Source organism: Gallus gallus, chromosome 2 (genome assembly GCF_016699485.2).
Source record: "Gallus gallus isolate bGalGal1 chromosome 2, bGalGal1.mat.broiler.GRCg7b, whole genome shotgun sequence".
NCBI classification, from domain to species: domain Eukaryota; kingdom Metazoa; phylum Chordata; class Aves; order Galliformes; family Phasianidae; genus Gallus; species Gallus gallus.
In genome coordinates, this window is record NC_052533.1 from 94,276,863 (window position 1) to 94,291,128 (window position 14,266).

General features: G+C 41.3%; 1 protein-coding gene across 2 annotated transcripts; it reads left to right on the forward strand.

Moving 5' to 3' along the window:
• The first annotated feature begins 499 nt into the window (after positions 1-499).
• Positions 500-10,130, forward strand: DSEL (dermatan sulfate epimerase like). 2 transcript variants are annotated; one of them, XM_040695648.2, is made up of 2 exons: positions 500-847; positions 1,399-10,130. In XM_040695648.2, exon 2 carries the CDS (start codon positions 2,382-2,384, stop codon positions 6,030-6,032), a length of 3,651 nt encoding a protein of 1,216 aa, XP_040551582.1. In that variant the 5' UTR covers positions 500-847; positions 1,399-2,381; the 3' UTR covers positions 6,033-10,130. The 2 variants fall into 2 exon arrangements, with proteins under 2 accessions (XP_040551582.1, XP_004935280.2); XM_004935223.5 differs by having other exon boundaries at positions 2,343-10,130.
• Positions 10,131-14,266: the final 4,136 nt, after the last annotated feature.

Sequence of the window (14,266 nt, forward strand, 5' to 3'; positions counted from 1 at the left end):
AGTTGCGGGGCAAAGGTTTTCTACGTGCCATTACGGTTTTATGCCGTACTTCAGAAGCCTTTTGCTCAAGCTGAAGGAGAGCCATTTTTAGTGCCTCGCATAAAATAAACCGCCTGTGCCGGGAGGTACTTGTAAAACGCGGGACCCCTCCAACAGGCGGATGCTGCGCATCCCCGTGCTTCCTGAGGCACTTTTACGCAATTATTTCTCCCTCATAAAGTTGCGAGCTGCACATCAGACGGCTCCCCCCGCCCTCCTACCCACCTGCTCCCCCAACACGAGCCCTCCCTCCCCGTGGACTCGGGGGAGCCGCCCGGCCCCGCCTCCCCCCACCATCCGCCGCTCCCGGGCCCAGCCCCCCCCCGCGCGGGCCCCGGCCCTGCCCCCGGGCGCGCCCGCCGCGCTCCTCTCCGCCGGCAGCCCGCTGCCGAGGCGTAGGGGCGGCGGTGGCATCGCGGTGGCGCGGGCTGGGTTGGGCTGGGCGCGGCGGCCGCCTCACGCAGTCGCAGGGAAGAGAGCATCTGGGAGCGCCGGCGGAGCCGGGGGTGCACCCGCCGTGGAGGGCCAGCGGATTCCTGCTCCGCGGGAGGGCTCCGCCGAGCGCGCCTCCGCCTTCCAACCGCAGCGACATCGCCGCCGCTCCGCTTGTTCGCCGGCAGTCCGCCGCTCCCCGCAGCGCTCCGCGAGCCGCCGGAGGAGGCTCAGCCCCGAAGTTGCGGCCAGCCCGGGTGAAAAGTAGCGGCGAGGCGGAACGGGCCGCGGCTGAGCCGAGAGGAGACGGTGCAGCACCTCGCCGCCCCCGGCGCAGGGACTGGCTCGGCGGCCGCCCGCACGGACAGCGCCGTGGGTAAGTCGGGGTGAAGCCGCGCGGGGGCAGACTCGAGGAGCCGGGCCGAACAGAGCGCCCGCGCCTACCGCCCAAACTTGCTCAAGTTGTGCGGCCCCGGGGCGGTGGCGCGGCCCGGCCGGCGGCGGGCGCCCTCTGCTGGCCGCGGCCTGGCGCAGCGGGCGGCCGCGGGGCTGTCGCGGGCGGGGGCGGCCGGATCCCGGCGGGCATCCCGGCCCCGTGGTGGTTTGCTGGGGATGGGAGCTCCGCTGGCTTTTAGTGGAGTGTTCTCGGTAGCTTGTGGCAGCGTGACGGGAAAATGTGCCCTGTGTCGTGCAGGGAAAAATGAAATAACGAGAGTTGAGGTCTCCAGTCTGAATTTCCATTTTGTCGAAGGGAAATGTTGTGGAATTTTGAAAATGCCCCTTTTGTTTTTAATTTATTTGGGAAAAGAGAAAAAAATGTATTAACCCTCAACTTCCCTAAAAACATTACATCAATTCCCCGTGACTGAATGGTCTGTGTTCTGACACCTGCACGGCTTCAGAGGACTTCTGTTTGTGTTTCCACAGAAAGAACCAACATGCAAAGTGGAAGGAAAACCAAAACTGCTCTTTTAGCAGAAAAGCATTGGCTTTCAGCTCCTTTCATATGTTTTCATTTTGCTTCGTAATGGAAGGAGCAGGATTCTCTGAATCACTGAGGCAAAATTTGGGCATCATTGGCTGAAGATGAGATGAAAGAAGACCTGAATATATGTCGATACTCCCTGACTATTAATTCAGACAAACTTTTTACTAATGGAGGGGAATAGTGGTTAAAAGCACCACAAACTCATTTAAAGGAGCTGATGAAGGATTTCTGCCTTTTTTTTTTTCCTTCCCTTCCCACTCTCCCACGAGTCCTGAGAGAAAGATGATAAAGAATGTGTATACAAACTGAGATAAGGGAGAGGCTGAAGAAAGTAGCTTCCATTTTTGAGTCTGTTTTTCAAGTGCTGTAAATTCCCCAAATAATTAAATTCACCACATTGTTTTGAATAAATTGTATATATTTTTTGTGATCAGTGGTTTTTTTTTTCTTTTTTTTTTCTTTTTTTGGTCAGCTCTAGAAGTGGAATTTTACCTGATTGAAAACTTTAACGGAGAAAACATGTGGCTCTGATTCCTGTTTTCAAATTGAGGTTTTCAAGTTATCAAGGCATAACATTCTGTTTTCTTCTTGTGTATTGTCATCCTGTATTTGTATGCATATCTCGGATTTTACTTTTTCACTGATTTTAGTATACATGCTGTGGTGTTCTATTTGAGAGAAGTGTGAACAGAAGGCACCTGAGATTTAATTTCTTGGCAGACTTGTTATTCCAGTGTCGTAGTTCAGATTACAAGTAATCTGAGTAACTGTTAGAATGTGCAGTAAAACTGAGTCTTTCGTCTTAAGAAAAAAAATGCCTTAAGATGTTCATGTTTATACTGACTGGATCAAAACTTGATATCTGAATGTTGTGTTTTGTTAGGAAATGCATGCCTGGGGAAGAGGAGCTGCTTAATGGATCATGGCTCTGATGCTTACAGGGCATACCTTATTTCTAGCATTAATGATGTTTGCTGTCTTCACTTTTGAAGAATCTGTAAGCAATTACTCTGATTGGGTGACTTTTATGGAAAATCTAGATCAATATGACAAAGAGAAACTTGATAGTCTTGGTGCTGAGCAGAAGGTGAAAAAAGTATCTCTTCATCCAAGCTTGTATTTCGATGCTGAAGACGTCCATGTGCTGAGGCAGAAAGCTCACACAAGCCATTCACATATATTCAGAACCATCAGAAGTGCGGTGATGGTTATGTTATCCAACCCCATGTACTACCTACCTCCACCCAAATATGTTGATTTTGCTGCAAAGTGGAATGAAGTTTATGGTAATAATCTGCCACCTCTAGCATTTTATTGTTTGTTGTGCCCTGAAGATAAAGCTGCATTAGATTTTACTGTGGAGTATATGGACAGAATGGCTGCTTACAAGAACTGGTTGGTTGAGAGTGCGCCTGGTGATGAAGTGCCACTTGGCCACTCCCTAACGGGATTTGCCACTGCTTATGACTTCCTCTATAATTCACTGGAAGATGTGAGAAGACAAAAATACCTGGAGAAGATACGGTCTGCAAGCAAGGAAATGTTTGAGTACTCAAAGGTTCGTTCCTGGGGAAAGCAGCTTCTTCACAATCACCAAGCAACCAACATGCTCGCTTTGCTCACTGGAGCTTTAGTGACTGGTGTGGACGATGGATCTCAGGCAAATATTTGGAAACACGCTGTTGTTGATGTGATGGAGAAAACAATGTTTCTGCTCAATCACATTGTGGATGGGTCTCTGGACGAGGGAGTAGCTTATGGGAGTTACACTGCTAAGTCAATAACACAGTATGTTTTCCTGGCACAGCGACACTTTGGTATTAACAACTTGGAAAATAATTGGCTCAAAATGCACTTTTGGTTTTATTATGCCACGCTATTACCAGGCTTTCAAAGGACTGTGGGTGTAGCGGATTCTAATTACAATTGGTTTTATGGTCCTGAGAGTCAGCTGGTTTTCTTGGATAAGTTTGTCCTGAAGAATGGAGCTGGCAACTGGCTGGCACAGCAAATTAGAAAACACAGACCCAAAGATGGACCAATGGTACCATCCACTGCACAGAGGTGGAGCACTCTGCACACAGAGTTTATATGGTACTCTGCTGAAATCACTCCTCAACCACCTCCTGACTATGGCACTGCTAAAATGCACGTGTTTCCTAACTGGGGAGTTGTTACTTATGGGGCTGGATTGCCAAGCAGTCAGACAAACACCTTTGTGTCCTTCAAGTCTGGAAAACTGGGTGGACGGGCTGTTTATGATATTGTCCACTTTCAACCATATGCCTGGATTGATGGATGGAGAAGTTTTAATCCTGGACATGAGCATCCTGATCAGAACTCTTTCACTTTTGCTCCCAATGGGCAGGTGTTTGTATCTGAGGCTCTCTACGGACCTAAGCTCAGCCACCTGAACAATGTCTTGGTGTTTGCCCCATCTCCTACGAGCCAGTGTAACCAGCCTTGGGAGGGACAGCTTGGTGAATGTGCCCAGTGGCTGAAGTGGATTGGTCATGAGGTTGGAGACTCAAGTGGGGAAATTATAACAGCCTCCCAGTCTGGAGACATGATGTTTGTGAGTGGGGAGGCAGTGTCTGCTTATACATCAGCAATGAAATTGAAAAGTGTGTACCGCATTTTGCTGCTCCTAAATTCTCAGACCTTGTTAGTAGTAGACCACATTGAGAAGGAGGCAGACTCTCCTGTTAATTCAGTCAGTGCCTTTTTTCATAATCTTGACATTGATTTTAAATATATACCCTATAAATTTAAGAACAAGTACAATGGAGCTATGATGGATGTGTGGGATGCCCACTACAAGATGTTTTGGTTTGATCATCATGGGAGTAGTCCTGTTGCTAGGATACAAGAGGCAGAACAAGCTGCTGAATTCAAAAAGCGATGGACTCAGTTTGTAAATGTTACCTTTCCAATGAAAAGCACTCTTACAAGGATTGTTTACCTTTTCTATGGCCCATATGTCAATGTTTCTAACTGCAGGCTCATTGATAATGTAAAGTCTGGATTTCAGATATCACTTAGTGTCAACAGCACAGAAAATACTGTTTCTGTTGTGACTGATCATCAGAATTTAAAGGCTAGGTTCGATTACTTGGGATTTGGTGGTTTTGCCAAAGTTGTTCATGAAAACAAAGTGACTAAATTTGGTCTAGGTACTGAATCTGTGGAAAAATTGATTAAAAATAATAGGGTAGTTTTGCCATTTGGATTCAAAGTGAACATAATTGCAGGGTTAATTTTAGGTGTTAGTTTAGTCATACTGGCCTTTCAGTGGCGGTTTTACGTATCTTTCAGTAAAATGTTGCGTTGGATCCTGATACTGGTTATCACACTGTGGCTTACTGAACTGGTCGATGTATGGAGCATGTGTACTCAGCCAATCTGTGCAAAATGGAGCAGTGACTTGACAAGGCTAGAACACGATGAAGGCAATAAAGACAAACGATTAGAAGGGACTTCCATTGTTTTTCCAGATGTTATAATTACTTCACTTCCTGCTTCTGGTGCAGAAATTTTAAAACAGCTGTTCTTCAACAGCAGTGACTTCCTATACATGAGGATACCTACAGCCTATCTAGAAATTCCTGAGAGTGAATTTGAAATTGATTCCTTTGTAGATCCATGTGAATGGAAGGCTTCTGATGTTCAGAATGGGCATTTTCATCTTCTCAAGGGGTGGCTCCAGTCTCTAGTTCGAGACACAAAATTGCATTTACAAAACATTCAGTTATATGAAGCCAGCAGAAGTAAAATTACTCAGCATTCTGCCATAAACAAGGACAAAAAGAAAAGATCCAAAAAGAGAGAATCTCTGTTGGAGCAAAGAAGCAGGGCAAGAGCGAGTCAAGAAAAAGATGCTGAATATATTAGGGAATTGAGAAGACACCTTGTTTATTATCCTAGTGCACGAACGGTGCTTAGTTTAAGTAGTGGGAGCTGGACATTAAAGCTTCCCTTCTTTCAGGAAATCCTAGGACCATCAATGAGAGCATTATATGTAGTAAGAGATCCACGGGCATGGATATATTCGATGCTGTACAAAAATAAGCCAAGCCTTTACTCTTTGAAAAAGGTTCCACAACGCTTAGCTGCAATGTTTAAATGGGAAAATGGTAAAGGAAAATGTAGTATCAATGAAGGCTATGCCTTTGAATATGAATCATTAAGAAAAGAATTTTCAAATTCTAATTCAAATGCTGTTTCTGTGTTGTCCCATTTATGGCTAGCAAACACAGCAGCAGCACTGAGAATAAATGGAGACTTGCTGCCAACAAATTATCTGATGGTCAAATTTGAAGATATTGTGAGCTTTCCTCAGAAGACAGCTGAAACAATTTTTGCCTTTCTTGGTATTCCTCTTCCTCCTGCTAGCTTAAACCAAATATTATTTGCCACTTCCACCAGTCTTTTCTATCTTCCTTATGAGGGGGAAATTTCACCAAGTAGCATTCATGCCTGGAAACAAAACATGCCCAAGAAAGAAATTAGACTGATTGAAGATACCTGTTTTTCTCTAATGGAACACTTAGGATACCCAAAGTTTGTAGAATAAATGCTGCTGGTCAGCAGAAGTTTGCACTAGTCATCTCTGACTCCCAGTTTGTGGATAAATATTAGAGAAGTTTGTTTATTCTTGTAAAATGTGTACAGTCTGCTACTTTCAGAGAAATTATTTTAAGAAAAAATATGGTTGTTCTTGAAGGTGTGATTTTTGTTGTTATTATTATTTTTAAACTTGTAACTGTTTTTGCTGCCTTTGGAAAAGAAAAAAAAAATTGAAAAAAAAAGGCTGTGTGAACCTTTATGGAACTACCAGCTGAGGACTCTATAGCTCAGGGGATAAGTAATAGAATATGGAGCTTTTTACCTCCAGCTCACCAGTTTTACTCCAGCCCAGGCGGTTAGTTCCCAGAAGTATTTACTATCCGATGTTTGTGTGATGGCGTATATGAAATAAAACTGGTGGTATTGGCCCAGTTCCCAGTGATGATAATTAACCCCTTCTGACAGGTTTACTGAGACATTCTGTCTCACTGATCACTATAGTGGTGCAAAATAAACATAAGCTGAGGTGTAAGGCTGTTCAGCACCCTTTGAGTGGGTGAAAACAGCCAGAACACTGGAGTGAATTTAGTTTCCTATGTGTGGCCTCAGCAGACATGGATATTAAATATAATTGTATGATATGGTTTCTTCAGCTCAGAGATACAGCACGTCTATTGGGTTTTGTGCTTTGACTAAAGAGGAGACTTTGTTCTCCATTCCTGATAATACAGTACCTTTTGTGAACCTGAAGTAAACTACCCGGAGAAAAAGAAATAGGATAAAATCTAAGAAGCCAACAAGATATCCCCAGCTATCAGTTAAATGTGTAGTCTGACCTCCTCAACCTGACTCAATTTTGAAGGTTGTTAACGTCTTGGCACCACATGCTGCTTTATCTTATACTTCTTGCCTGAGAAGTTCTACAAGGATCTTCTTGAGTTTGAGTAAGACTTTTCTATCCTTTTTGTAAAGCATTTCTCTGATGATTCTTGTGCATAATTTCACTGAGGCCAGTGCAAATATTTGATGTCAGTGTCAGTGGTCTGTTGTTAATGTCTGCATAAAATGGAATTCTAAGATTTAGAAGATCTTAAATAAATCTTCAGGTCCGTGTTGCTGAGGGGTTTGCTTTTCTGTATGATGTGTTTCTGAAGGACAACCATTGCTAATCTCAGGTCTCCCCTCGGAGAATGGAGAAATCTGAAACTTACTTCACTCTCAGCCACCTCACATTTGAGTGATTCTCTGCAGTAAAATAAATCAAAAGTTGCCTTTTAATTTTTGCTGTCATCATTATTTTCTTTTTTAATCATGACTGGTGTTTCTTTAACATGGTGCTGTAATTTAGTATTGGTTTGGAAACTGATAGGCTTGATAATAGATGTTTATTCGTCACAACTCATTTTCTTCTTGAGTCAAAGTCTTTGTTTAGCACATCCCCATTAAGAAAAGTTTAATTTCCTAAGGGTGGTTTTTTGTTTTTTGGGTTTTTTTTTGAAATGTATGTATACAGCAAATGTCTGCTGATGTGTAAATCAGATCACAAAGAGACATGTATTTCCTTTACCACTTGTTTTCTATTACATATGGAATTGTCTTGAAATATGCTTCCGTTGGTATGTGGGAGCTGGGTTCAGAGCTTTGGGTTATTATACTGAAATATGTGTGTAGATATTGTTTATTCGGGTGATAACCATTAGGTGAAATCAAAAGTTTAGTGAGTATTTTTGTAAAGAATACAGATACTCTTTCTGATTTATAAAATATAGATGTGTTCTTGACTTTCCTTCCAGTCTTAGTGCTGTGTCCCTGTCTTACCCCACTGTCTTGTTCTTCTCTTAAATACATATATTATTTGGAGCATGTAGTGATCATAGAATCATAGAATGGCCTGGGTTGAAAAGGACCACAATGATCGTCAAGTTTCAACCCCCCTGCTACGTGCAGGGTCGCCAACCACTAGACCACGCTGCCCAGAGCCACTTCCAGCCTGGTCTTGAATGCCCCCAGGGATGGGGCATCCACAGCCTCCTTGTGCAACCTGTTCCTGTGTATCACCATCCTCTCTGTGGAAAAACCTTCTTCTAATATCCAACCTAAACATCCCCTGACTCAGTTTCAAACCATTCCCCCTTGTCCTATCGCTGTCCACCCTCGTAAACAGCCATTCCCCTTCCTGTTTATATTCTCCCTTCAAGTACTGGAAGGCCACAATGAGGTCTCCCTGGAGCCTTCTCCAAGCTAAACAATCCCAGTTCCCTCAACCTTTCCTCATAGGAGACGTGCTCCAGCCCTCTGGTCATCCTAGTAGCCCTCCTTTGGACCCGCTCCAAGAGCTCCACATCCTTCCTGTCCTGGGGGCCCCAGGCCTGGGTGCAGTACTCCAGATGGGGCCTCACAAGAGCTGAGTAGTGGGGGATAATCACCTCTCTCTCCCTGCTGGCCACCCCTTTATTAATGCAGCTCAGAGTACAGTTGGCCTTCTGGGCTGCAAGCACACGCTGCTGGCTCATGTCCAGCTTCTCGTCTACCAGGACCCCCAAGTCCTTCTCCACAGGGCTGCTCTCAAGGAGGTCTTCCCCCTGTTTGTATAAATACCTGAGATTTCCCCAACCCAAGTGCAGCACCGTGCACTTGTCCTTATTGAACCTCATTAGGTTTTCATGGGCCCACTTTGCCAGCCTGTCCAGGTCCATCTGGATGGCTTTCCTTCCTTCTAATGTATGGACTGCACCACTCAGCTTGGTGTCATCAGCAAACTTGCTGAGAGCGTGCTCGATGCCACTGTCTATGATATTTCATCATGACCTAGATAAAAGTAATTCTTTCTCTTCCAATCATTTGTATGTCGAAATGGGCATCTAGCACAATAAACCCACTGATATTTTAGAATCTCACTAACCTTAACTTAACTGTCTTTTACTAGCAGCAGCTGCTGTTTTTTCCCTCCTTCAGTTCTAGGTCTCACCCCTGACTAGCTGGATGTCTAGTTAAAGGAAATATTAAACAAGTTTATATACACTGACACACTAGTGAAACTCTGCTTTCCCATTATCATTTTCTCAAATTGGCTTTTCTATGAAGCCATTTTTAATCGTATGTTAAAAAAAACAAAGAAAAAGTATTATCGTCTGTAGCATTTTTGTACTTGACAGAATAAGCTTCAGCGTCTGCCTTCTATTTCCAGGATTTACACTCTAGAATCAGAACAAACAAATTTTATTTTATTTTTTTTGTCAAATGTTTTAAAGCAACTAAAGGTAAGAATTAAGGATTTGTGGAAGTAAAAAGAGACCTTTAAATCCATCCTTGAAGTGCCATGATAGCCTATAAATCTAGTTCTTATTTGTTTTTGAGGAGTTCGGGTAGAGAGGATGAGCTCGCAGGAGAGTCATCCATGCTTCTTTTGGAATACAGGTTATCTCAGGCATTTTGTTCATAATACATGCCATTGCTGTCATTTCTTTATTTTAGGAGTTATTTCTTTCCTCTACTCTAATTTACAGGGTCAAAGAATGCATAATATATTATTCAGATTTGGATGCAGTGTGTGTTCCTTGTACACATTTAATAAGATAAGAGAACTCTGTTCTCTATTTTTGGATCTTGTTGTGAGGGCAAATGTATTAAAATAATTATGGTAAAATATGTAGAGGGAAAGGCAATGTCTTTGATAACAACAGGGTAGGAATACCTGGGGCATGTCAACTCTCCAGTTTTTAATAAAAAAAATCATTTGTTCCATTTTAGATGATAAGTTACTTAAGCACCTCACTGAAGTTAGTACCAGACAGGAATTGACTCAGTCATGGAGTTGACTGACTATTGAAACTGTGGCCTTATAACTGCATGAATGGCAACTCGAGACAATATAACATGCATATGGTAGAAGAAAATACCTATTCAGATCTGAGACTTTGCAGAATAAATCTCAGTGGCACCATCCATTTTATTTATGAATTAAGTTTACAGTTGTGATATGATATACTGTGAAGGTCTGGTGATAAATAAATAAGCTTGTCTTTCTCTATTAAAGGATAAATTATAATTCTAAGTCTATGCTGATCTCATCAGATTGATCATTAAACAAACTTTTTTCCATAAACAAGCATTCCTGTTGTCTCATGTGGCTTTGTGTATGAAGAACATGAATGCAGTTTTATAATCTGTAATGATTTTGTGGGTGTACAGTTACCCCTAAAATTGTCTTCAGTCACTTGCATCCAGAGGAAGAATAGATGTAGACTTTAATCTCATACTTCTCCATATATTATTGCTCAGAATTTCAGTAACAGTTGAGAAAAGCATGTCTATTTAAGTATATTGAATTGATGAATGTTGTGTTTTCAGTTACAATTCAGAAAGACACTCATAATAATAGTCTCAATATTTTATCTTAACTTTATTTCCTCTTTCTCCCTTAGTTAAATGGTGATAATTGTGTGTACTGTATTGCAGGTTGAACTCTCCAGTTAGGAGAGAGCTACAATTTTGACATATATAAAAAAGGATGACTTTATTTAAATGCGTATCTCAGAATCTCATTTGGAAGCCTAAGGAAAATAAACAACAAGGGATATATTTCAGTTGTTTACATACTTTGTAACTAAGTGACATTGGCCCTGGGACCAATGCATGTGGGTCTCATCTGTTCAGAGTTCTATCAAACTGCATATCTGTAGTCTCTGAACACCCTTAAATGCTTCTGTTATCCCAGTAAGGCATTTTCCAAGAGCAAAATCTGTGAAGATGTGCCTCAGTTTCATGGTCAGATTGATTCCCTTCTCCCTCTTAGCATGCAACTGGCATTCAGCTCTTCACCAAAATTTATGTTTGAACAGTTAATTTGCAGGATCCAGGGTTGAGTTGCTGGACAAGATCCTCAGTTATATGTAAAATGTACAGCACAACTCATTTGTCACTGAAATACTATTCTGACAGTGTTAGAATGCAAAACAAAAATGTACTTCAAGTTTTATAAAGTTATTGATAACTATTTATAAAGCATGGATCTGACTTATTTTTTTAACCATAAAAATGGTTTCACTTGCTGTTTAGACTTCATGATGTGACTGCTAAGGGAGTCTTGGCTCTGCCTGACAGTTACTTCCAGTATTAGCCTTGGTGGTACCATTTCTTTGACAAATATGATCATACATATATAATACGTAATGCAATAGTGTATTTGCTCAATAAAATGAAAGTTCACAGTTAACAGTTAAGGATAAAAATATGGTACCTCCATATTTCTTTATGTTAAAAAAATTAGGAAGTGGCCCATATGTTGGACTCTATGTGTAGGTATATTTTATAACTAGAATATATGTTATTTATTTTAGGGGACTTAGAAGTAATTTATCTTTTTTTTAATTACATAAAATTATGTCTTTTAAGAGGATAAGTACAGGATCCTAACATTTCTATGATGAGGACATCATAATCATATGTTTTTTTTTTTTTTTTTTTTTTTTTCCTGGACTTCATTTTAGGTTTGGTTCAAAGTAAAACCTTTTTTAAATCCAAACATGAAGGGACTCTTTTCCGAATTGACATTCGGTCTGAAATCTCTTACAGTCTCAGATTCCATTTCATTGAATTTTTGTGTGGAGTACCATTTGCTACAAGATCAAATCTCTGAATTGTAAGCTATTCAGATCTGGACCATAAGTAGAATAGTGCCTTGCTGACCTCAGTGAATGATTTGACATGACTTCAACAGGGCCAAAATAACTATCCTAAATATTTCTGGAAGGAACTATGCAAAATTTATTGACTAAATGCCGCTAAATCATTCTTTATTACAGAGACAATATTGGTTGCTTTCAAAAGTGTAAAAGATGATTTGTCTTTGGATTTTTCTCTCTTCTGTAAATAAATTTTACTTTCTACAGAATTATCATCTACCTTGCCTGAATATTTCAAAACATCAGAAATGTAATACCCAAGGCCAGGGTAGATGTGGCTGTGCACAACCTGGGGCCTACAACAGGAGTGTTGGAACTAGATAATTGTTAAGGTCCCTTCAAACTAGTCACAGTAGAATCATAGAATCACAAATAAGTGATTCTATGATTCTGTAAGTGATTCTATGATTCTGTCATTCAAATGATCAAGCAAAAATACTTAATATTAGAAAATTAAATGCATTTTAATAGTATGAAAAATTGTGCTGTAACCATTACCAAAGCTACCCATGTTATACTTAGAAGCTCATTAAAGTAGATATAGAAACAAATGTATTCAAATAATGTGTGAAACAGTTTCAAATATCAGGACTTGGATTTCTTTAGTCAGGAGAAAATTGCTGATATAATAATCTTCACTATTTTCACTATTTTCTGTGTTGTCAGAAAATATTTCAGAGTGGGAAAGTACCGTTTCCCATTACTAAAATAATACTATTTTAAATTAAACTATACATCTTTTAGAGCTGACAATATGCTAAGATTTCTATGTAATATAAGAAGTCTGATTTTATTCACACCTGTCTAAACAGAGGATAATTTCTGAAAGCTACTTCATTTCTCTGATAAAACCTCAACATTTAGTTTGTTCTTTTTACTGAGGAAGATACTGTTGTGTTTAAAGACATGACCCAAATTAATCTGACGTTACATTAGGTAATTTAACTGTGGGTCTAAATGAGGAGCCTTGCTACTCTAGAATCAACAGAGAACAAGTGTCACCTTCAGAAGGTAATCAGACACTACTTTTTGTAAATCCTCAAAAGCTGTCGGTGATTAAATTCTTTACTTTAGCTGCCTGCTGGAAGACCTCAAGTGAAATAGGGTTAATTTAGGTTTAAATGTGTATGATCTTACTTCTAAGTAGATTTCTGCATCTGAGCATTCCTAGTGCATACACTGTCCATAGAAAATTTTATGAAACATCTCACATTCAGGGTATCACAAAGCTTTGTGATACAGCCACAGAATCACAGCGACAGCATGGTTCAATTTAAGAGTGACCAATAGAGGTCACCTGATTCAATCCCCCTGCTCAAACAGAGGCACCCAAAGCAGGTTGCCCATGACCATGTCCAAATAGCTTTTGCAGATCTCTAAGGAGACCCCACAACCTCTCTGGGCAGCCTGTGCCATTGCTCCATCACTTGCTGATGTTCAGATAATCTCTTGCCTTCTAGGTTGTGCCCATTGCCTCTCATCCTTTCACTGCAATCAACTGCAAAAAGCCTGGCTCTGTCTCCCTTAAACGTTCCCTTTAGGTATTTATATACCTTGCTAATATCCCCCTTGGCCTTCATCTCTCTTTTCTAAGTAGTCCTAACTCTCTTAGCTTTTCCGCGCAGGAGAGACATTCCAGTCCTTTAATTATCTTCATGGACCTTTGCTGGACTCTTTCTGGTTTTCTAGCATGTCTGTGACTCTCTTGTATTGAGGAGCACAGAACTAACACCTCACATGTGGCCTCACCAGTGCTGAGTTGTGGGTAAGGATCATCTGTCTTAACCTGCTGACAGTGCTCTTTGTATGCAGCACAGGATACCATTAGTCTTTGCCACAAGGGTACATTGCTGACTCATATTCAACTTGATGTCCAACAGGACCCCCAGGACCCCAGAGCTACTTTCCAGCTGGGTGATCCCCAGCACATAATGGTGCTTGAGGTTTGTTCTCCCCAGATGCAGAACTTTGCACTTCCCTTTGTTGAACTTCATGAGATTGCTGTCATCCCCTTCCTCCTGACAGTGTCTTTCCAGGTGGCAGCCAACCTTCTGATGTGTCAGCCTCTCATTCCAGATCTATGTTGTTAGCAAACTTGCTGCGGGCAAACAATAGCCCATCATTCAGGTCCTTTATGGAGATGTTGAATAAGACTGAGCCTACTGGGGTGCACTGCTAATTTCTGGTAGCATACGTATTTAATTAAATTTATATAGAGAGAGAATAATAGAATCATAGAATGATTTGGATTTTATGAACATTTTAAATATCATCTAATTTCAATGTCCCTGCCCTTCCATTAGATCAGGTTGCTCTAAGTCTCTTGCAACCTGACCTTGAACACTGCCAGAGATCCACAACTTCTCGGGCAACCTGTTACAATATCTAACCACCTTGTAGTAAAGAATTTATTTCTAATATCGAAATGTACCTTCTTTAAGTGTGAAACCATTACCCCTTGGCCTATCTCTGCACACCTTGGTGAAGTCTCTCCCCATCTTTAAGTATTGGAAGGCTGTTTTGAGATCCCTTCAGAGCCTTCTCTAGACTAAACAAT